The sequence below is a fragment of the Pseudorasbora parva genome, chromosome 25, assembly GCF_024679245.1.
Source record: "Pseudorasbora parva isolate DD20220531a chromosome 25, ASM2467924v1, whole genome shotgun sequence".
In the NCBI taxonomy this organism is placed as follows: Eukaryota; Metazoa; Chordata; class Actinopteri; order Cypriniformes; family Gobionidae; genus Pseudorasbora; species Pseudorasbora parva.
The window spans coordinates 17,458,766-17,483,577 of record NC_090196.1 but is presented as its reverse complement, the minus strand read 5'-3'; the positions used below and the strand labels follow the sequence as shown (position 1 = coordinate 17,483,577).

General features: G+C 35.4%; 1 protein-coding gene across 1 annotated transcript; it reads left to right on the top strand.

Moving 5' to 3' along the window:
* The first annotated feature begins 396 nt into the window (after window positions 1–396).
* Window positions 397–23,618, top strand: washc4 (WASH complex subunit 4). The gene is made up of 33 exons (XM_067437145.1): window positions 397–550; window positions 2,249–2,388; window positions 2,485–2,538; window positions 2,658–2,723; window positions 4,593–4,638; window positions 4,898–4,965; window positions 5,046–5,128; window positions 5,210–5,252; window positions 5,341–5,444; window positions 5,553–5,673; window positions 11,295–11,418; window positions 11,512–11,639; window positions 11,728–11,888; window positions 11,996–12,122; window positions 12,642–12,767; window positions 14,398–14,505; window positions 14,584–14,730; window positions 15,459–15,538; window positions 15,649–15,754; window positions 15,860–15,976; window positions 16,377–16,545; window positions 18,001–18,155; window positions 18,238–18,312; window positions 18,398–18,502; window positions 19,874–20,008; window positions 20,103–20,211; window positions 20,729–20,795; window positions 21,101–21,187; window positions 22,400–22,547; window positions 22,632–22,728; window positions 22,815–23,011; window positions 23,088–23,184; window positions 23,266–23,618. The coding sequence occupies exons 1-33, from the start codon at window positions 490–492 to the stop codon at window positions 23,334–23,336; spliced, it is 3,522 nt and encodes a 1,173-aa protein (XP_067293246.1). The 5' UTR covers window positions 397–489; the 3' UTR covers window positions 23,337–23,618.
* The last annotated feature ends 1,194 nt before the right edge of the window (window positions 23,619–24,812 follow it).

The window sequence follows — 24,812 nt, the reverse complement described above, 5'->3', positions numbered from 1 at the left end:
CTTGTTCTTGATACGTAAAGCCATTGTATTTATTTTTAAATTGATCTGAGATATTACATTTTCACAAATGTAATATTTAAATTGTTCGTCTTCACTTTCCTTAGTTTTTAAAAACTACGACTTTTTTATTATCTTTTCTCCCCCAATATACTCTCCTCAGAGCATGACTCAAATGTTCCTATATATTAAATATATATTACAATATTAATATATATGTAACCATAGACATAATAAATACGTATTATGTAAATACATAAATACGTAAATACATCCGGCTATTTTCTTTTACTGTATGTTCTCATAGTATGTTCTACGTGCTTTTATTGTGAATTTCCCCCCAGAAGCGCAGACCGGAAATTCGCGTCATCGTGCGAATCATGTGACTCCCAACTCAGCCCCTCCCCTCTCTGACACTGTGCAGTAAACCTCCAAACAGACTGACCTAATGGCAGCTCTCTGAAAACATCAGTCTGTGTCGTTTCTATCAGGATGGCTGTGGATTCATTGTCTCCTGACTGGGAGTTTGACCGCTTTGATGATGGATCACAAAGTAAGTTACGCGTCTGGTCAGGATGACATTGGGAATGTGTATAAAGCTGTAAAAGCTGTATAGACTAGAGCCTGCAGCTAGCTGAATATTGTTAGCCAGCTGTCAGATGACCAGGGAAAGTGGCCAAGTTCAAACACTGATTAGATTAATGTGAGTGGGCTTTATTTATTACACGCAAATTTGAATCAATTTTGATTTCACTTTCATTTGGAAGTGTCTCTACATCAATGTATATGAGGATTGGATTTCTTTTAATGCAAAAATAGGTAATTCATTTCATTAGCCAGTGATTTTGTTTATTTTAGAATATTTAGAATATTATTTATTCTCTTATTGTTATTATTATTATTATTATTAAGTTAGATTGACATGTCTGAAGTATATTATATTAGACGTCTAATATAATAACTTGTATCTTATTATTATATGTATCTTGTATAAAATAAAAATAATTGTATCCATGGGGGTCTTTTAAAACACACACACACACACACACACACACACACACACACACACACACAAGATTGATTAATTGCGAATATATTAATTTATTCATTGGGATTAATAGCATCCAAAATATATATTTTTAAAGTGTCTATGTAATATATATGTGTGTGTACTGTTATTATGTATATAATTAATACACATTCATGTATATATTTAAGAAATATTTGCATCTACATACTGTATATATATTTATATAATGTATATTTACATATAATTTATATTTACATATAAATATTTTATATAGTATAAAACATTTTGCTTACATATATGCATGCATTTGTATATATACACAGCACACAGGCAAATAATAGGTAAACATAAAGATTTATTTTGGATGCAATTAATAGATTTGACATTTGTGTGTGTGTGTGTGTGTGTGTGTGTGTGTGTGTGTGTGTGTGTGTGTGTGTGTGTAGCTTCATACAGTACTTGGCAAAAGTTTGGAAACATTATCATTTTCAATGTTTTTGAAAGAAGTCTCTTATGCTCATTAAACTTGCATTTATTTGGTCAAAAATTGGAGAGAGAAAAAAAAGTAATTTCAGAGTATAATTTCAATTTCAAATAGATTTTGTATATATATATATATATATATATATATATATATATATATATATATATAATTTTTTTATTATTATTTTTTTATTATTATTATTATTTTTTAATAAAATCTCTTTTTGCACTTGGGGCACTTTTTGCGTTTCTTTGCCTCTTCTTGAAAGATCGCTTCCTGTACTCCTGAGCTGTAAGTCGCTTTGGATATATACAGTGAGTAAAATAAGTATTTGAACAGGCCCGTCTGAATTTTAAAAAGCTGAATTTTATACACACACACACACACACACACACACACACACACACACACACACACACACACAAATATATATGTATATGTTTTTGTGTGTTTGATGTATGTATGTGTATAAAATTTAGCTTTGCATGACAAAAATAAATTATATTTTAAAGTATAATAAAATAGAGAACCAATATTTTAAATTTTAATAATATTTCACAATATGGCTGTTTTTTCTATATTTTCAAAAACATTACAAATATTTTTTTTTCAATATACATTCAAATATATGTGTACTTAGAATTTCCTGCCTCTCAAATAAGGAAGGACATCATTTGGAGCTTTTATTGTTGGTTTTGTGACTGTTAATCTGTTGCATTTGGTTCCTTCCTGTGTAGAAATTCACACAGAAGTGCAGGTTAAAAACTACGAGAAGTTTTTAGAAGAATATACCGCCCAGCTCCAGGGTATTGAAGAAGCGCTAGATGACTCTATTGGAGATGTGTGGGACTTCACTCTGGATCCCATCTCTTTGAAGGTGTTGTGCACTGTATTTTTTGCATCTTCATATCAGTGATTATTTCCTGTTGAATTGCATGTATTTAAGATAACTGTCATTGCTCTTCCTCACCAGCTCCTGCCGTATGAACAGTCCTCACTGTTGGAACTCATCAAGACAGAAAATAAGGTCTGCTTGTCCTGGGTTCAAGTTTGAACAATTTGCTGTTTCACATGTAATGGAGTGAAGTGAATTTAGCGTGTTAAGAGTTTACCTGTTGCTTTTATCTCTCTCTCTCTCTTCAACAGGTGCTTAATAAAGTCATCACAGTGTACGCAGCTCTTTGCAGTGAGGTTAAAAAACTGAAATATGAGGTAAGTTGGAGACTGGAGTAATAAATGTAAATAATACGAGAACATACAAGAGGCACGCATTAAAGGGTTAGTTCGTCCAAAAATTAGAATTATCCCATAATTGCGTTTATTTATAAATCAGGTGAGAGTTCACTCTTCCGCTGAAACTAGACTTGCATATGACCATTACCAGAAGCCAGTGATTACAGTTTATAAAGTTGTAAATATGGATATTTTTCTTACAAAAATTTATCACATTGCTTCAGAAGGCATTTATTAACTCCTTGGAGCTGAATGAATTACTTTTATGAGGGTTTAATGTCTTTTTAGGCATCAACATCTGTGGTACCATAGTTTTTTTACGTGTTAACACAAAATCATTTTAACGGCACTAAATGTATTAACGTGCGTTAACGCATCGCGCATTTTCTGATTGATCCATGGCATAGCCCATAGTTGGAAAAAGTGAGAACAGTCATAGACCCAAAGGGTGCAGCAGCAAACATTAATAGGGAAAGAAAAGGGTTGACATTAACATTACTATTTTAAACCAAATGTGCAGCTTTTGCCTACAAGCTACCATATTTTCTGTTTAACTTTTATTAGACTCAAGGTCTATAAGTAAGAATAGTGTTTTTTCACTGAGCACATTCTCTGTAGTCCGCGCGTGAATACACTGAAGCTCACTCTCGCTCATATCTGAGGTAAATCATTAACACCATCACCACTAACAGTACATGTGTTTTATTGAACTAAATACATTACAGTCGGCTAAAACGAATATGCAGGTTACTTTTATGAACAAGAGCGCTCCCGAGTCCGTCTTCTTCACAATGTCCAAGTGAATCGTGGCACATATACAAAATACTGGCAGTTCAACAGGGAACACGGATCTCTTAAAGGGGCTGCCCGATATTCCTACTCGTGGAATATGGACCTCCAGGTATGGTGTGGTTCTGATGCGCTCCCAGGTTTGCATGACAGCTTTCACATAACATAACCAATTTTTCATACGAACTGTGCCCTGCTCTGAATTAAACTGCCAGTGTAAAAACTCCCTTTATATTCTTAAAATTAGAGAAATCACTGCTTATTCTTAATGTTTAAGTTTAGGTTTAAGAGACATGAACAATTTCTTTGATAAACATCTATGACCTTTGATACGTCTAGTCTTCATGCTGTATTATTGGTTATTATTGAATAAGTATGGTGTCACTAATAATAAATGTACATTTGCATTTTACATGCATATTTGTCCAAACCCATGTTGATTAGAGTATTAAAAACTTAATTTAAACTTATTTTAAGATACATTTACAATGCTAAAAATGTGTGATTAAATTGCAATTAATCGCGAGTCAACTCATGACAATCGTGCGATTAATCGCGATTAAATATTTTAATCGATTGACAGCCCTAGTTTGGACACCTAGAATGGCTTGAGGGCGAGTAAATTATGGGATCATTTTCATATTTGGGTGAACTAACTCTTTAAATTATGCAAAAGTAAAGATATTTAAAAATGTTACAACAGGTTATTTTTCAGTTGAATAGAAAGTCTAAAGAAGAGCATGTATCCTGAAAAAATATATCAGGTTTTTTTCTTTCACAAAAATGAAGAATGATTTCTAAAGGATCATGTGATATTGACGACTGGAGTAATGATACTGAAAATTCAGCTTTGGACACAGGAATAAATTATATTTTACAATATATTGAAATAGAAAACAGTTATTTTAAACTAATAATATTGCTCTTAGTGGTGAGCAGAGAGAGACTTTTTTTCAAAAACATAAAAAAAATCATACCACACCAATCTTTTGAATTTATGTTTATGAAGTCATATGTTTATAAAGTTTATGGTTTTGTACTACTTTTGTCTGCTTTTAGGCTGAAACCAAGTTCTACAATGGCTTGTTGTATTATGGTGAAGGAGGTAACAATTGTTGTTTTGATTTTTGCAGTTTGGTTTACAGCTGCATGAGAATATTTAAGTTTAATATAATTCCCATTTTTAGTTCAATAATCATATATCTAAGTGGATATTAATTGATTATTGATACTGATTTTACCCAGCTAGAATGGAATGCTACTCATGTTCAACTTTGTCTTTCGACTTTAATTTGATTTAACCAACTTGTACCTTTTAATAATAATAAAAAAGCATCGCATGACTCCTTTTGATTGGATTGCAGTGTCAGACACTAGTGTGGTGGAGGGAGAGTCTCAGATTCAGATGGGCCGCTTCATTTCCTTCTTACAGGTTTGACATCACAATCTTTTTGCATTCAAAAGAAATGACTGAGCCTTAAACACAGTCATTTTCCTTTGCTTTCACAACAGGAGCTGTCTTGCTTTGTGTCACGCTGCTTTGAGGTGGTGGTCAACATGGTTCACCAGCTGGCTGCTTTGTACAACAGCAACAAGTGAGAAATATCAAATTTTCGCATGTTATGTAGTGTTACTTGAATGCGGTGTTGATCAATTATCATTTTTTTATATCTCAGGGGTGCAACAAAAATCATTGAGTCCACAGGTGTACACTTTCAGGTGATTTTCATTTTCTCTGTCATCTTCATGCGGGTCTTCACTGATATGTGACGTCTTGTATTGAAGGTTTTTCTTTGTCCACAATCAGGCAGTGTACGAGCATCTGGGAGAACTTCTGGTGGTGCTCATCACCCTGGATGAGATCATGGAGAACCACGCCACACTGAGGGAACACTGGAAGATGTATAAAAGGTGGAGTGGGACCATGTAGATGTTGAAATGAATGTGAATGAACTGAAGACAAAAAGAAGGCATTTGTGAAATGTGTTTGAAGAGATTTTTTTGTGTTATTTTCTGAAGGTTACTGAAATCTGTCCATCATAACCCAGCTAAGTTTGCCATTCCTGAGGAGAAACTGAAGCCCTTTGAGAAGCTCTTACTGAAGCTGGAGGGGCAGCTGTTGGACAGCATGATATTTCAGGTCAACACCATTCTTTTTTTTTTGCATTGTAAAATAAACCCTGTAGCTGTAGTTTGTTTTTTTGACATTTAATTTTGTCAGATAAACACCCTAAACAAGTTTGGGGTTTTGTTCTTCCCAATATAATATACTCTTCATATTTTGATGGTCATTATAAACGTATCATGTGTGTGCTTGCGTGTATGTGTTTTGTTAAATAGAGTGTTAGGAAGGATACTTTCAAAATGTACATGGCCAAAAATTTATTTTGTGACATATTCCGTTACGTTACTCAATCTGAGTAACATATTCTGAATACTTATATTACTTCCACATTGAATTGCATTTTATAAGTGTAGGAATGCTGCCGTCAAATCCTGCTTACTAATCAGGCAGGTGCGCCGCTAAGTTAGTGCGATTCTAGCTTTTTTTAGTAGTAATATAGTACTAGTAGTAATGCATAAATGTAGACCAAAAAATTGCAAATAAAAAAGGTATGGCTTATTTCTGCATTGACGACAAAATCCACTCATGAACCGCTCACTCTCACCCGCTCAAATCCCGATCCGTCAATTTCTCTGTACTGCAGGCTACTATTGTTGTAGCCATTAAAAAACAGTATTTAGTTACATATTTATGTTTAAATATTATGTTTTTTTTATTTAAACTATATTGAATATGAAAAGTGCGTGAGGAAGATTGGACACGTCATGTCAGAAGATCTTTGAACACTTAAGTAGACCTATTGTTTTGTAGAAAGTCTTTCTTTAAAGTTAATTTCGTTTGATATAAATTGTTTCTTAATTTTAATCAGTGTTACATCAACCACTTTCCTGTATTTAAAAGGTTAGTTCACCCAAAAATGAAATTTATGTCATTAATGACTCACCCTAATATCGTTCCACACCCGTAAAACCTCCGTTCATCTTCGGAACACAATTTAAGATATTTCATATTTAGTCCGAGAGCGTATCCAAGTGTATGCACACTTTACTGTCCATGTCCAGAAAGGGAATAAAAACATCATCAAAGTAGTCCATATGTGACATCAGTTAGTTAGTCAGAATCTCTTGAAGCATCGAAAATACACTTTGGTCCAAAAATCACAAAAACTACGACTTTATTCAGCATGGTCTTCTCTTTCGGTTTTGTTTTCAATCCTGAAATAAAGATTCAAATGGTTATGAATCAGCGTATTAACGGTGCCCTAGAATAAGTTGAAACCATATGTTAAATTGTTCTCTGATATCTACATAGAGGGTATGTGGCTTATTTAAGGGCAAAAATTGTCCAGATACAGTTTTACAGGTCCATTTACAACCCTATAAATTGTCCCTGGGATGTAACGCTCTGTTTTTGCCTTATTTGGAAGAGTCATGAATATTAATATTGAGCTCTGCTCTGATTGGCTTATTTCAGCAGCTCACAGCACAGCTGTTCAGTTGTTCAGTGAAGCAGCTTGTGAGTCCTGACCGTCCTGAAAGAACACTGACCGACTGAATGATACTTTAAGCAGAACATCTCAAATGGAGATTGATAAAATGCAGCTTACTTGTTTATTGGTGTTTTCAGATCATCCGCGCGAGAGAGCTCACATGCATATGGATGCCAGATTGCACGTTTGGATAAAACATCGGATAGTATGTCATTAAAGGGGGGGTGAAATGCTGTTTCATGCATACTGATCTTTTTACACTGTTAAAGACTTGGATTCCCATCCTAAACATAGACAAAGTTTCAAAAACTAACGTTGGACGTTTGATGGAGTATTTCTGTGTCAAAAATACTCCTTCCGGTTTCTCACAAGTTTCGGCGAGTTTTTTTCAAGTATGGGTCTACTTGACGTTAATAGAGCGGAAGGTCCTTGTATGGGCCGTACGGGCTCTTCTCCCGGTATGGTGCGCGCGCGCGTGACTAGAGCGAGAGAGCAAATGCACGCCTGTAAACACTCAGGTGCAGATCCAGTCGATCCAGGCGCCGCGCTCCACTTTATTCCTATGGGTGACTTCAACGCTTCAGCACAGCATTCCGGGAAGGCAGCGCTGCATTTGACCCGATTTGAACGCAGAAATGACGGGAAGCTTCACAAAACATCGCTTCAGTCGCGTCGCAAAAGTGGATCTCCACCGTTCACTGCTGTCACAGGACTTCACCAAATCATACCAAAGAAGTGTGTTTTTGACGGTGCGGTCCCAGCGATAAAGGTTTGGTCCTGCTTTGGAAGCAGCCGGTGAGTAAATCTGCTTCAAATGTTTATGCTGTTGGCTATCGTCGCGTGAGTAAACATCAGTAAACGACACGATTGCGTGCTTCGTCATTCAAATGCGCTAACGTTACTCCATTGTTGTTCTATGTACACAGTCTGACCTGCAAAACCGTTTTGCTTGCTACTGCTAGGGTTTAGTCGCATACAATGGTCCATAAACCGAATCATGTCCTCATAAACTGCACACAAATGTTGACAGGCCACTAAATGCAGTACATACCACAGAGACGGACGTCCTGCTGTTGCTGTTTCTCCTGTTCAATTTATTTCAGTCTCCGAATGATTCTGGATCATTATCTGTATTAGCTGAGCTCGATAGCCATGGGTTTCTCCACGCTTGAGGACGTCAGCGCTTTGCGCGCTTGTCATTCTTTAGCTCCGCCCACACGATACGCAAAGACTTGGTACAGCACATATTTCTTTTATAAATATAATAAAACTAAAGACTTCTCCCCCCCCCCTTAAATGACTGTGTTCTTTTCACAGAAAAGCTCTGATTGGGGGATTTAAATGACTGAAATCTGGCAACAGCAAGCACGAACGCTCTTGCTTCCCTCAAAAATATATTTTTCGTCAAAGATATTGCATGTTTATATAAGCATGCAAAAACATCATACTTAAGTTCCCAAAAATATAAATATATATATTTTTACAAAATGAATAGCCTTGTCAAATGACTGTCGTTTTAACTTGTATGGTAGAAAAGGTGACGTTTGTTAGAAGGATAGAGGGAACGATCTGTAAGCAAAGTATCTACAGTTGTATTTTGTAATACAAAATAATATTACCCTTTGTCATTTGACACTATTTAGTTTTGTATGGTACTTGGAGTTTCCTATTGTTACTGTACTAGCGTTATCTAGACAATGCGGTCTCTCTAAGAAACTTTCAATTTAATTTAAACAGTCAATAAGTGGATAAATCTCTACTTACTGCTTGCAGGAATACAGTTGTAATTGCCACTTTCTTCAGTTTAAGACGCTGAGCGAAGCTTGCTTGAAATGGGCCGAACAAACAAACGATATTAAATTAAATTGTTGTGGTATCGGATTATAAACATCAACCATGACTGTTGACATTTTTTATCTGTGGGAAGGGTAGAAAAGTCCTCACATCTCCTGCACAGCCTGGAACATGACATTTGTGTCTATGATCTGCCGTTTTTGCTATCCTCAAACTTCCCAATGATTCGGCTCCGTCAGTTCCGCCTGACAATGCACATGTTCAGACATGCAAATGTTGGGAGTGTACATATAAATGATCCCCAACGGTTGCGTCACGGTTGGCCTTATGTTGAGAATTACTTATTTTTCCGTGGTGTTTTTCATGCATGAGATTTACATAAGAAGTAGGAGGCCATAGGATTTGAGACTCACAGTATGTGATGTCCATGTACTGAACTCTTATTTCACTATGGCAAGGTTAATTACATTTTTCATTCTAAGGCACCTATAATTCATGATTCGGATTAGCAATGTCGCATGATTTTAGCAGTCTGGCAATTTGACATGTGATCCGAATCATGAATTAATAACTGATTGAATCTTTATTTGAGGACTGAAAACAAAACCGGAAGAGAAGACCATGCTGAATAAAGTCATAATTTTTGTCATTTTTGGACCAAAATGTATTTTCGATGCTTTAAGAGATTCTAATTAACTAACTGATGTCACATATGGACTACTTTGATGATATTTGTATTCCCTTTCTGGACATGGACAGTATAGTGTGCATACACTTAGATACGCTCACAGACTTAATACAAAATATCTTAAACTGTGTTCCGAAGATGTGTGGAACAACATTAAGGTGAGTCAATAATGGAGCGTGTCTCATAAATGAACCGAAACTCAGACATGAGAAATATGTCAATAGAAAGCTTGAAATGTATTTTAATCAAAACCATTAAAAACTAAAAGAAATAGGCCACTCTCTGATTGTGTAATCTGTATGAAATGTGCATTTCTCTCTTGGCGCGTTCACTGCGGAGATGACGACTCAGCATCTTCAACTTAATCTTTGCAGCTGACACAAAAGACACTAGTATTTAATAAACCATTAAAACGTCTCCTTGCTATTTTTGACACAATCATAACCATTACGTTTGCCAGTGCTTTGTTGGCAAGCTTTATTTGTGCGCTTCGAGTGCGGAATAGGCTAATATTATACTTAAACGCTCATGGTTTAGAATTCTCTCCAGTGCATATATATTCGACCGAAATTGAAGTGTCTGCATCATTAATGGATATCTGAAGATATTGCAAAACATTTAAAAGCTTGTTGTTGTTGTTACTAATAAGTGACAAGGACTAGTAAGTTAGTCCCAAACGTCATAATACAAAAATCTAACCGCAGTCTTAATAACCACAAGCTAATAATAAATTAAACAAATTTTTAAAAATTAAGATGCTTCTTCGGGTTGGAGGTGGAGTCTTTGGATGCTGGAAATGAGATTGGTTGCTTGCAAGCAGAGGTTTCACAGCACAGTTATATTTTGTTCTCCTTCTCTTTCTTTAATGTGAAATGCTAAATTTCAAAGATATAAATGCATTCTTGCCCTGGCTCTGTTCTGGCTCCATCTCTATACCTGTTGTAGCTCCCGCTGCTCCTTTTCCGACTCAATTGTGACTGATCAGACAGTGTGTGAAAACGCAGAAAACACTTTCTCATAATATACAGTGCGCATCACCACATTTTTCAATGATTTTCAAACGACTCGATGCATGAATCAGTCTATCTAAATCTCTCATTTCCATGAGCTTACTCTGCTCTGATTGGCCAGACAGCACAGTCTGTTGTGATTGGTCTACCGCTTGCAATGCGTTTCCAAAGCGAAACGTCCCCTACCATAAATGAACTTCAGCTCCGTCCAGAGGCTTCCTCAGTCCTCAGCGATTGCACACACTGTAAAGACAGTTACTCTAATGTCAATTTTACCAGTCAGTTCTTTCTTTTGGAAGACAATAACTTAGTTCACCCATAAAAGAAAATGTGATGTTTATCTGCTTATTCCCAGGGCATCCAAGATGTAGGTGTCTTTGTTTCTTCAGTAGAACACAAATGAAGATTTTTAACTCAACCGTTGCTCGTGTAATGCATGTCAATGGGGTGTTTTCTATGACGTAACAATGAGAATAAAAAACACACAGACATACGAATCAACATTAAACCCTGCGGCTTGTGGCAACACATTGATGTCTTAAGACATGAAACGATCGGTTTCTGTGAGAAACCCAACAGTATTTGTTATGTCATATCAGACGAATCTCATCTAGTATTCCCAACACCATTACTTCCGTCGAACAAGGTCAAAAACCTGGTGCGATCATCTATATATTGGCTGTTGGTTAATAAGTATTTTTCCTTTTTCATGCAGGCTTGTGTGGAGCAGAGGTTTGATAACCCAGGAGAAGGTGTGTCGGTTTCTAAAAACAGTGCCTTTGCAGAAGAGTTTGCGTACAATATCAGAACCATTTTTGCCAACGTTGAGTCAAAGATTGGTTTGTATTTGTATTTAATACCAAATGGCATCAATGAGATTTTTTTTTGCTGTAAAGAGCTGACAACAGTCATATAATCCATGTGACTTGCAGGCGAGCCGTCAGAGATCGACCAGCGGGATAAGTATACAGGCGTATGTGGCCTCTTTGTGCTACACTTCCACATCTTTAGGTCTGTGGACAAGAAGATCTATAAATCCCTGCTAGATGTGTGTAAAAAGGTGGGCACACTAACTAATGAGAATTGTGCATTGTGCAATCTGCTCTTTTAGTCATTATCAAAACGATTTCCTTTCCCTAATCTTCCAGGTCCCTGCAGTGACATTGGCAGCTAATATAATCTGGTTTCCAGACACATTTCTGATAAACAAAGTCCCAGCGGCAGCTAAACTACTGGACAAGAAGAGCATCCAGAGCATCCGCAGCAGCAGAGATGCGTTCCTGCAGCAAAAGGCACAGACACTAATGAAGTAAGACAATTCTTGGAACAATACATTCATGGTCAGCATATTTTATGCCATTTATTAAGATATCATTTAGGGTTCCTTATATTGACTGAATATGTTCCTGTGTGCAGGGACATGCAGTCCTACTACATATTTGTGACCTCCTGGATGATGAAAATGGAGTCAATATTATCAAAAGAACCAAAACCAGACAAACTGTCTGAGGACTTGAACCACAGGTGTAATACCTTTGTGCAGGTAGAGATTAAATTTGTCTTCTTTTCTGTGATTTTTGGGGTTAAAAATATTGTGAGTTCGAAAAAAATCCTGGAAAAGTTTCCGGAAACTTTGCAACCCTATTATTTAACTAGTATTAACTATTACTTTTGTCTCAATAAACTGCTTATTAATAGTTAGTTAGTAAGGTAGCTGTTAAGTTTAGGTATTGAGGGATGTAGAAAAAGTTCATGCAGAAAAAGGCATTAATATGTGCTTTATTAGTACTAATAGACAGAAAATATCCTAGTAATATGCATGCTAATTAGCAACTAGTTAATAGTAAGAACTGACACTGTTTTACCATGTCCTTGTTACATATGTTACATGTACTTTACCATAATGAATAATTACATGCATGTAACCCTATAGTAAGTACATGTTGTTAATAAATATTACTCAGTACTTTAATATATAATTACACTGTAACAGTGACAGTGACACCTTAAAATAAAGTGTAATCAACTAAAGTGTTACCCAGATGTATCTGTATTTCAACAGGGAATCCTGTACGCTTACAGCATCAGCACCATCATCAAGACCACTATGAATATGTACATGTCCATGCAGCGGCCCATGACGAAGACCTCTGTGAAGGCCCTGTGCCGATTGATGGAGCTGTTGAAAGTGGGTTGATGAATCAGATAATTAAACTATTTGAAGCTGCAGTCCCTTAGATTGGGTAAACCCAGCCTGATCTGCCGGCGATTTGATTTTGCCCTACAACTCAGTCTGGAGACATTCGTTTTTATTGCTTCTGTTACACTTTCGTGGGAACCATCACAGATTGGTTTGTCCAACTGGCGTGCTAATGGTGTGTTTAACACGCTGACGGATAGAGAAGCGATGGGTCTAGCCCGTTGATCACGCCTTTTGGGGTCTGATTGGTTAAAGGACTATCCAATTGCGTGCAGAGTCATTTGAATAATGCCAGTTGATCACGCCTCTTGTGCAGTAGAAATACAGAGCAGACTCCCCAGACCAATGTTCAGTCTTAAACTGAGCTTGGTCTGGTGATAGCCAGACAAGTGCCGAGGCACAAATTCACGTAAAGTTGATAATTCTGCGAATAACTGCAATTGCAGATTTCGAACAGAGATGGCGACAAAGAGGAAAAACTACAGACTGCAGCTTTAACATTTAATTAACATATTTTTAGGAACATTTTATTTTCATATGTGAGCAGTGTTTATTATATACCAACTGTATTTCATTGTAGTGTGCACAATCATTTACACACTAAAAGTAGTGTATTGGTTAAATTGCTCATGGTTTAAACACTAATTGTGCACTACTAATGTCGTACATTAGTTATAGTGTGCACAATAATTGTAGTGTGAACAATATTTCAACTGTAGTAGTAGTGTACTTATATATTGGATGTTAGAAAATGATGTCAACATTAATAGTAGTGTGCACTATAAATCTAGTATATTGTAGTATGCACAATAACATATGCACTACACGTTTAGTATATCATTTTACACATTAATAGTAGTGTTCACTACATATATAGTATGATGGTTGTAGTGTGCACAGTAATTTAGACAATTGTAATCTGCACTACAAATTTTGTGTGTTATGTGTAGTGTGCACTACAAATGTAGTAGTACATTAGTTGTAGTGTGCACAATAATTTGGACACTGATGTGAACTAAAAGATCTAGTACATCATTTTACATATCAGTATGCTTAGTTTAGTCTACACAAAATTGTTGATACATTAGTAGTAGTGTGCACTATAAATCTAATACATTTTAGTGTGCACAATAATTTAGGTGCTAATAATAATCTGCACAAATTAAGTGCATTTGTTGTATTGCTCAGTTTAAATGCTAATAGTTTGTCCCAAAAAAATGCAAAGTAATAACATGCACTAAAAATTTGGAACATAATTTTATTTTACACGTTCACTGCATATGTAGTATGATTGTTGTAGTGTGCACAAAGATGACAACACTAGTTTCTAGTGTGCACTCTAAATCTAGTACTCTAATATATTACATTGTAATATAAGTCATACAAATGTTTTTAGCAATGTACAGACTGTACCGGAAACAAGTGTACACTAGGTAGTATGCACAAGTTCCACTGTGTGGTGATAGGTAGTGTATTAGTTCTAGTGTTCTAGTTCCCGTGAGCATCTAGTTCTAGTTCACTAAGCAGTTGTAGGGTGCATTACGGATCTGCTACCCAAATGGTATTCTTCTAGGTTGTGAAGAGCACAGTGTTTTATATGAGTGTTTGTTAAGCACAGGCTGTGGAGCACACATTCCACCGGCGCTCCGTGGTTGTAGCAGATTCTGTGTCTCACATCACGCAACAGCTGCAGTCTCAGGCTCTGGCCTCCATCGCTATTGCTAAGGTACAAGCACGCAGCCACTTCACATACACCAGCTCTATAGACTAGACATTCCAATGATTGATTGTTGTCCTCGTTCAGAAACGAGTGATCTCTGATAAGAAGTACAGCGAGCAGAGGCTGGACGTGCTGTCGGCTCTGGTTCTGGCTGAGAACACTCTGAACGGGCCCAGCACCAAAGAAAGGAGACTGATAGTGTCTCTGGCTCTCAGTGTTGGCACTCAGATGGTGAGTATAAATACACTGTGAGTGCTTTTCAATCAAATGAATGGCCAATTGGTGACATTTGCATATTAACTATTAAAATATATGTTGAAGTTACTTCCAGTTTATTTATTTATTTTATGTTACAAGATGCCCATGGAGTTTATTGTCTTAATAGTACAAATATTTAATTTATTTGTTTATAAAAAAAATCTTATTTTTTTGTTTGACGTTTGTTGCTTTGTTTTGATGGTGTTTATTTTTTGTATTTATGTTCATTGTTTTTGTTTTGTTTTTATGTTTTGTTTATTTAATGTTTGATGGTGTTTATTGTTTTGTCTGATGTTTGTTGTTTTTGTTCATTTTGTTTTGATTTGATTTATGTTCATTGGGGGTTTTGTTTTCATGTTTTGTTTATTTCATGTTTGTTCATTTTTTTATTTTTGTTTTGTTTGTTTATTGTTTTTTGTTTGTTTGTTCAATTTGTTTTGATTTATGTTCATTGTTCTTTTGTTTATTTGATGTTTGTTGTTTTGTTGGTTCATTGTTTTATGTTTTTTGTTGCTTTGCTTTGTTTGTTTGGTGTTTGTTTGATATTTTGTTTTGTTTGATTTTTATTGTATTTTTTCATATTTGTTTTGTTTGATGTTCATTGTTTTTGTTTTGTTTGTTCATTTTTGTTTTGTTTTGATTTGATTTACGTTCATTGATTTTTGTTTTGTTTGTTTGATTGCATTTTTGTTTTCGCACAGAAAACCTTTAAGGATGAGGAGCTCCTGCCTTTGCAGCTTGTGCTGAAAAAGCTGGACTTAATCAGTGAACTAAGAGAGCGGTGAGCCTTGAATTTGTTCAAATAGTTATGATTAGCAATAGCCATTTTTGAGTCTCTGATATCTATGTGGCTGTGCTGTAAGTGCATGATGGGATATCCTCTCTCCTCAGAGTCAAAGTGCAATGTGACTGCAGTTTTCTGTACTGGCATCGAACTGTCTTCCCCATATACCTGGATGACGTGTACGAAAATGCTGTGGATGCGGCCAGAATTCATGTAAAATGCATAGCACTATCTATCCTTAATGCTCACAGTTTTTTGTGTGAAATAAATATATATAATATTATTATTATGATTATTATATGTATATATTTTCTCTAGTACATGTTCAGTGCGCTCAGAGACTGTGTGCCCACCATGTTGCACGCCAAACACATGGAGTCATGTGATCAGCTACTGGAGTGTTATGACACTGAAATCATGGAAATCCTCAATGAGGTAATCAAAATGCTGGATGCATGTTTCTTTGTAGTGTAACGAAAGATGATGTAGCACTTAGGATTCTACGGAGTCTTAATGAAACCAGAACATCCAATATCCCATGACAGTTTATCACCCCTAAAGTAAATGAAGGTGCTCATGTGGCCTGTGTGTGTTAATAAAGTTGAGAGACCCCATTGGCTGGTATGGTTCTCATGGTCTCTCACCTGCTCCCATTCTACAATGAATGACCATTTGCAAATGCTGCAGAAACAACAAAACTGTTGACTTTGTTCTCTATTATAATTAAGCCATTTTGGGGAATGAGTGTGACTAACCATGATGGAGTGGAATTTTAGCTTGAGGCAGACTATAATTTGTTACAGTAGTAATTTTTTATATATTTTCGTATCTTTAGCACCTGCTAGACAAGCTGTGTAAGGAGATTGAGAAGGACCTGCGCTTGTCTGTGCACACACACCTCAAACTGGATGACCGAAATCCTTTCAAAGTGGGCATGAAGGATCTGGCGCACTTTTTCTCTCTCAAGCCCATTCGTTTCTTCAACCGTTTCATTGACATCAAAGGTAGGTTTCAAAGACTGAATGCATAAGTTATATTAAAGGTCCCGTTCTTTGCGTGTTTTCGAAGCTTTGATTATGTTTACAGTGTGCAATATAACATGAGTTAATGTTTCGCATGTAAAAAAACACAGTATTTTTCACACAATTGACTTATCTGTACAGCACTGTTTCCTCTGTCCTAAAAACGGCCTGATGATTTCCTTGTTCTATGAAGTCCCTCCTTCAGAAACACGTAACGAGTTCTGATTGGGCCAGCGCGTCCCGTGTTGTGATTGGACAGCAGCTTAGCGCACTTTGCCCGGAAAGGTCCGGCTCTTACCATAACGGGGAGATGCAAGCGCTGAACGTGCGTTCTTCTCCACGTGAGAGAGCAACAAGACCATGCCCCCTATTTTGCGTGTTCTTGTGGGCGGAGGGTTAGTCAACAAACGGTTCTAGTGACGTCATTCCTGAAGGAAGTGCAGGGGTGTAGTCCAAACCGGCCGTTCGCTGTAGGCTTTGAAAGGGAACTTCTGTTAAATAAAATATCTCGCTTGGCATTGAACTTTGAGCTTTATAATTTTACAGGTATTATTTATGCTCTAACAGCAACATTACACACTAACTAAAGTTTGAAAGATGGAATCGCGAAGAACGGGACCTTTAAATATATTTTATATATTGAGCACTTTAAAGAGAACTTATCCTACATGTTTGTCTTTTGTACCTGAAATGTAATTATAATGTTAGTCAAGGCTTTTCGCAGTTATAAACAAGTGGTTTTTTTTAGTACTGTACTTTTAAGATCGATAACTTTAATTCAGGGAAAATTTAAGAGGAAAAAAAATATACAAAATATGTTTTAAGCACTGGCAAAGTCAGCTTGTTAAAATATGAATATGTATTTTCAAACAATGTTTTAACATTTATTTAATCTGTATTTAATATTAATATTTCTGCCTTTTTGAAAAAAATGATTAATTGTTATATTTTTTTTCTTATTTGTCTTATTTTTCATTTTATTTTTACAGAAAATGTATGTAACAATGTATTTTAACATATTTAAGAATAAAAAAAGTTAACAATAATTTATTTTATTTGTTATTATAATATTCTAACATTGATCATGGGTTACTTTTTTATATTTTTATTTTGTACAATTTAATAGAATTTATTTAGGTTGGTAAATAGCTTTAGTAAATTGAAAATATCAATGTTATTCATAATTGCTTGTGATGTATGTAGTTATATTATTATAGTATTAAAACTATAATACAATAAATACTATATAAAATCAAATCCAATTATTTTTGTATATGATTAAATGTGTATATACACACATATACAAAGAACAATACCTTTATACATGAAAATAAAGAAAAAGTGTCTTTAACTTGGGATAATTTCACTTGTCCTTGGTAGTGAGACTTTTAAGCAAAATGTTTAAGATATTAAGACCAAATCCTCTGTTCCCTGCAGCCTATGTGACTCACTATCTAGACAAGACATTTTACAATTTGACAACTGTGGCCCTTCATGACTGGGCCACGTACAGCGAGATGAGGAATCTTGCCACACAGCGCTATGGTTTGGTCATGACTGAGGCCCATCTCCCCAGCCAAACTCTGGAACAGGTACAGTATGTACCTCACTCAACAGATCAGCTCAAAAATGATAAGTCGTATTTAGCCTCACATCACTGCTGGTGTCTTCTAGGGACTGGACGTCCTTGAGATCATGAGGAACATTCACGTCTTCGTCTCCCGCTACCTCTACAACCTAAACAACCAGGCAAAATTTTACCTTTGAAGTTATTGCTCCACAAATGTACTTTACTTGATGTGTTCGTGTAAAACATGTTCTCTATTGTGTGTAGATCTTCATTGAGAGGACCAGCAACAACAAGCACTTAAATACCATAAACATCCGTCACATTGCCAACTCCATTCGCACTCATGGAACGGGTATCATGAACACAACGGTATGTAGAGATCCGTCTTTATTATATGATCAGTAATATCTCATCATCTCAGAAAGCAGGGTGGCCGATTTGAAGCCGATATGTCTGGCTTCACAGCATTTAATTTAAAGATAGTAAAAACATGAACAGTTGATGAAATTAAATGTATATTTATTTTAGGGCTGTCAGTCGGTTTATCACAATTAATCACATCCAAAATAAAGGTTTGGGTTACATATATGTGTATATACAATATATGTGTGTGCACTGTGTATAATTATTATGTACATATAAATACACACACATGCATGTATATATTATATTTAAAATGTTTTTACCTGTTTATATGTTTTTATAACCTATATTATATATAAATATTAGTCCTGGGCAAATGCAAAAATGAATCGCGATTAATTGCATCCAAAACAAAAGTTTGTGTTCACATTATTATGTATGTGTGTGTGTATATATATATATATATATATATATATATATATATATATATATATATATAATATAGTGTGTGTGTATGTATATATATATATATATATATATATATATACATACATACATACATACATACATACATACACAAACTTTTATTTTGAAAACGCACTAATTTATTTGACATGTGTACTAATTTAAAAATAAATTATTTGCAAATTAATATGATTTTTTTTGTTCTTGAAATTGTTGGTGGAAAAAAGTTAAATAAACTTTATTTGATTCTGTAGTACTATTGTAGTTTTTTCCTATATTGCTATTACTATATATTACTATAGTTTATTACTAGTGTAAGTACTAATAATAGAAAATAAATGCTATAATACATTTTCGTAGGGATGTGACTGAAGCTGAATACTGAATTTGGAAAGGAAATGATGCATTCTACGAAGTCCCTAAAGGGACATGAGCGTGGAAAATATACGAGATGGGATGAAAAAATATATTTAAATGCTTTTGCGTTCTCTCTCAATTATATAGTTCAGTATAGCCGCTATCAATATACGGGGTTTTAAAATTGCTTTCAGATGTGCGCTCACTTTTCACTTTCGCATTTGCTATCCGGCGCGTACTACGCGGGATGTCACCTTTATGCGCTTCGTAGTATGCATTCATTTTTCATGTCTTTCCGAATAAGGTATTCAGCTATGGGTGCTTCCCTATTCTTTCATATGTAATGTAGTATAAGTAATGAAGACAGGGAATGAGAGCTCCAACTCTGAGGCACTAGTGTTCTCTGCGCTGTCAAAATAAAAGCCTGGCACACAGTCAAAATAAAAGTCTTTCATACGCATCTGCCAAACTGAAAATATTTTCGGCCTTAAAAAAATTATAAATATATATCGGTTGATCACTAATATTAAGAGTCTGAAATGTGTCTCGCTGCAGGTGAATTTTACGTATCAGTTTCTCCGCAAGAAGTTCTACATTTTCAGTCAGTTCATGTATGACGAGCACATCAAATCCAGACTCATCAAAGACATCCGCTTCTTCAGGGAAACCAAGGACCAGACCGACCAAAAAGTATGTTGGCCTCCATTCGCATGTTGTTGTTTTTTCCGTGAAGCAATATGATTTTTTGAAGACGTGTTCTTCTGTTGGTTTCTGCTGTATGAAGTACCCCTTTGAGCGAGCGGAGAAGTTCAACCGTGGCATCAGGAAGTTGGGTCTTACTCCTGATGGACAAAGCTACCTGGATCAGTTCAGACAGCTCATCAGTCAGATCGGTAAACTTCGTCTAAAGGTTTTTAAACACATTTGGAACTCTTTCCTTTTGTAATGTTCTCAACATCATGAGGTGCATGCTGGAATGCTTAGGGCCCTTTGATTTGAGCGATGCAAAAACGCAAACGGTATACAGAAAAAAAGGGAATTTACTGCAGAATGCAGAATGTCCCTGAAAACGGAAGGTCTGTTTCAAAGAGAGAGTCAAAAGCCCCGTTTTCAGTACAAATTGTCTCAGGATAATTCACCCATCATTTACTCACCGTCATGTTGTTCCAAACCTGTTTCTTTCTGCTGTTGAACACAAAGAAGATATTTTGAAAAATGTTTGCAACCAAACAGTTGATGGTCCCCGTTGACTTCCATAGTACCGGGGGAAGTCAAAGGCTACCATCAATAAAGGTTTGGAACAGCTCCCACACCTGTAAATGATGGGTGAAGGATCCCTTTAACCAAATCCCTTATTTCTTATTAAAAAGCTTTCATTACCTCTCTTCCCTTTCTTTTACTTTCTTCCAGGCAACGCTATGGGCTATGTGCGCATGATTCGGTCAGGAGGGCTGCACTGCTGCAGCAGCGCTATTAGGTAAAGCATCCCTTTCTACTACTACCAAAAGATGGACAGTGTGTCTCCGCTTCCTTCCACTGTAGAAAAATGAAGCCAGAATACAAAGGTTATTTGACTGAGACATTCAGATCATAGTAATAATTGATTCATTTATTAATACTAGATAAAGCCATCTCATATGAAACTCAGAAATAAAAACAGAACACACATAGTATCCCTCCCCCCACCACACACACACACACACACACACACACACACACACCCACACACACCTCTCCCCCCCGAGACATGTAGCGAGGTATTCACACTGACATGTCTTCCAGGTTTGTTCCTGATCTAGAGGACATTGTGAACTTTGAGGAGCTTGTGAAAGAGGAAGGTCTTTCTGAAGAGACGCAGAAGGCCGCCAGGTACTGTACATCATAACTCACTCAATCAGCATCTCTGCCAACTTGTACACAACATGGGAACTTATTATATGAAATTCATATTTAATAAATAAATAAATAAATAAAACATAATTAAAAAATACAGTAATAATAGTGCTATTACTAATAATAAAAATTAGCAATAAGTCATACTATGACTACTACTACTAATAATAATAACTAATTATGTTACAAATAATACATTCATAATAATAATTAATAAATAATAATAATAATAATAATAATAATAATCATTACGGTTTTAGCATTTATTTGTTTTTATTAAATACAAAAAATAATAGTAATAATATAAATGATTAATATAAATAGTAATAATTATGAATAAAACGACAATAATTAATAAATTCTAAACACTAATGACTGATATATAATAATAATAATAATAATAATAATAATAAAAAATAAAACCTTAATAACAATCGTAATTATAAATAATTAGTAATGCATGATAATAGAACTATACCAATAATAATAATAACAATAAACCATTAAAAAAATATAATTTGGATTTCAGAATCCCCCCTTCAGTTGAAACACGCCCAATGGAGCAGTTTCAGACTCATATTCTGACTAGAATTGAGTATGACCACGTCAGGCTAATGATAAATAAAACAATAACTATTCATGATCATAATAAACACATACAAAAATAATAACAATAAACTATTAATAATATTGTTTTCTTATGTATTAGTTATTAAAAATAACATTCATTATAATATAATTATTACATAAATAATAAATCATACAATTTTTTTTAAAACATCAATAATAATAATAGTACATTATTTGTAAATTATGAATTTCTAAAATTAATAATAACAATATTATAATATAACAATAATTAATACATGCTAAACATACTAATTACTGAAATATAATGATAAACAAAACAATAATAATAATTAGTCATTAATAATAAACATAGCAACATTAATAATATTGATGATCATATTACAAACATACAAAAATAATAACAATGAACTATTAATATAGTTTTCATATTTATTGGTTATTAAAAATAACACTCATAATATATAATTATTCCATAACTAATACATCATAAACATGATTGATAATTAAGATAGTCCAATAATTATAATAGTCAGTAATTAGTCAATTATTAATGTCTAAATCTTTATTAATGATAATAATTTAACATTTTTCCTCCAGCCAGCTGGATTGTGTGCTTAGCGACCTGACTAGCAACTCAGCTGAAGGAACGGAGTACTTCAAGATGCTGGTGGGCGTTTTCGCACCAGAGTTTCGCAGCATTAAGAACATGCACTTGAGGAACTTCTACATGATAGTTCCTCCTCTGGTGGGTCTTCAGATCTGGAATGTGGAAATCTCTTGCTAGTTTCAGCATCACATGCATGACGGTCATTTCTCTTCTCCCTCGCAGACAGTAAATTTCGTGGAACACTCCATCGGCTGCAAAGAAAAACTCAACAAAAAGAACAAAGTGGGAGCTGCGTTTACAGACGATGGTTTCGCCATGGGTGCGTGTTCAATATGGTTACAAACATCAATATTTGAAATTCTTTTAATGAACAATCTCTTCAAGGAGCTTTCCTGTGTTTTCCAGGAGTCGCCTACATCCTGAAGCTTCTAGACCAGTACCAGGAGTTTGACTCCCTCCATTGGTTCCAGGCTGTGAGGGAAAAGTACTTGAAGGAGATGAATGCGGTGGTGAAGGAGCAGAACGTTCAGTCCACCAGCCAAGATGAGAAGCTCATGCAGACCATGAACCTGACTCAGAAGAGACTGGACGTGTATCTACAGGTGTGGGAGCATCTTCATGCTCTTCAACAATGATGGCCAATTGCTTTGTTTATTCACATCTTCTCTCCATTTGTAGGAGTTCGAGCTGCTTTATTTCTCTCTAAGCAGCGCTCGGATATTCTTCAGAGCTGATAAAACGGCAGCCGAGGAGACCCAGGAGAAGAAGGACAGAGGTTGGTTGATGGATCCATGATCTCTAGAACATCTTATCGTGACTTTTTGTAGCCCAGACACTTATTTAAGCTCTTTTTCAGAGGACGTTGCCAAAACCGGTCCTGGTTCCTCAACGATTGAGGGTTCTCCTGGGGAATCAAGCGGCAAGTGAAACTACGAAACAGCTTGAGTGATATAAATCATGGAGGTTATAAACTTCTTCTTTTGGAGTCTGTATTGCATCTTAAACTCATTTTGGCGTTACGCCACCTGCACTTTTTAGACTGGAACTGACTGTGGATTTGGACCAACGATTCGCTTTTAGACCATTTTTGTTTTTATGCATCTACAATGACATGTTTAACCGCTGTTTTGCCAACATTGTTTTCCATAATGACGTGCTCATGTGAATTTGAGAAATGTGATTGGTAGATTAAAGTTTCTTAAAGGGATAGTTCACTCAAAAATTTTAATCGTTATTATTTACTCACCCTTAAGTTGAAGTCCAAACCTGAATACTTTTTTTGGTTCTGCTGAACACAAAGGAAGATATTTGGAAGAATATCGTAACCAAGGAGATCTCGCCCCCCCATTGACTAACATAGTATTTTTTCCCCTACTATGGTAGTCAACGGGGGTAAGATCAGCTTGGTTTTATACAGGTTTGAAGGTGAGTAAATGAAGACAGAATTTTCATTTTTGGGTGAACTATCCCTTTAACGTCCTCTTGAATATTAGGCTCAAGTATTTTTATATGATAAAAACCATTAAAGACCCTTTTTTTTTTAAATATAGAAATCTAAAAACAAAAATTCAAAGATGAATGATGAAATGTAAAGGTTAGTTCACCTAAAAAAATGTATTGTTCATTTATTCATCCTCGTGTCACTTCAAATCTGTATTACTTTAGTTTTTTTTTTTTGTGTGTGTGTTTTTTGTCAATACAATGAAAGACAATGGGGACTAATTTTGGACCCCATTTACTTTCATTATAGGGACAAAAATGGTTCCTTCTCAAAAAAAAAAAGGAAATCCATACATGTTTGGAGCAACACGAGGGTGAATAAATGACATTAATTTTTATTATTTCAATGTTGATTTATGGAAACTAAATGCTTTTTTTGTTCTTCTGTCAAGAGTACTAATTCACTTTACTAATGCCCAAATCTTATTCAACTATTTGAATTTATTTTTAATTGTGACGTGTAATATAAAATGTAGCATACTAACATGATTTGTTTAGTCTATTTGTCCTGTTTAAAATGTGTCCGACAGTTAAAAGAGCACTGTGATGGAGGAAGTTGAACTGCACTTGCCTTAAATCTGCTGCCGTCTTACAGTATTCAAAGTGACCGAGAAGCACACTGCGCAGCAGTTTCGTCACATCAGTGACACTCCATCTGATTTTCTTGTCTATTTGGACCGTTTGTAAGTAGTTTGTATGTATAAACCATTAACCTCATGCCATCTTTATTAAAATACTTGGGGGTGAAAAAAAAAACCCTGTCTGCTCAGGAGGAGGAGGAAAAGGCATGTTAGTTTCATTCATGCATTACAGAGATTACACACACACACAGCATGCTGGTACTGTAAGTGCGGTTTCACCCACACAACCCATTCCCATACAGAGTCCAAACACTGGTTCAGG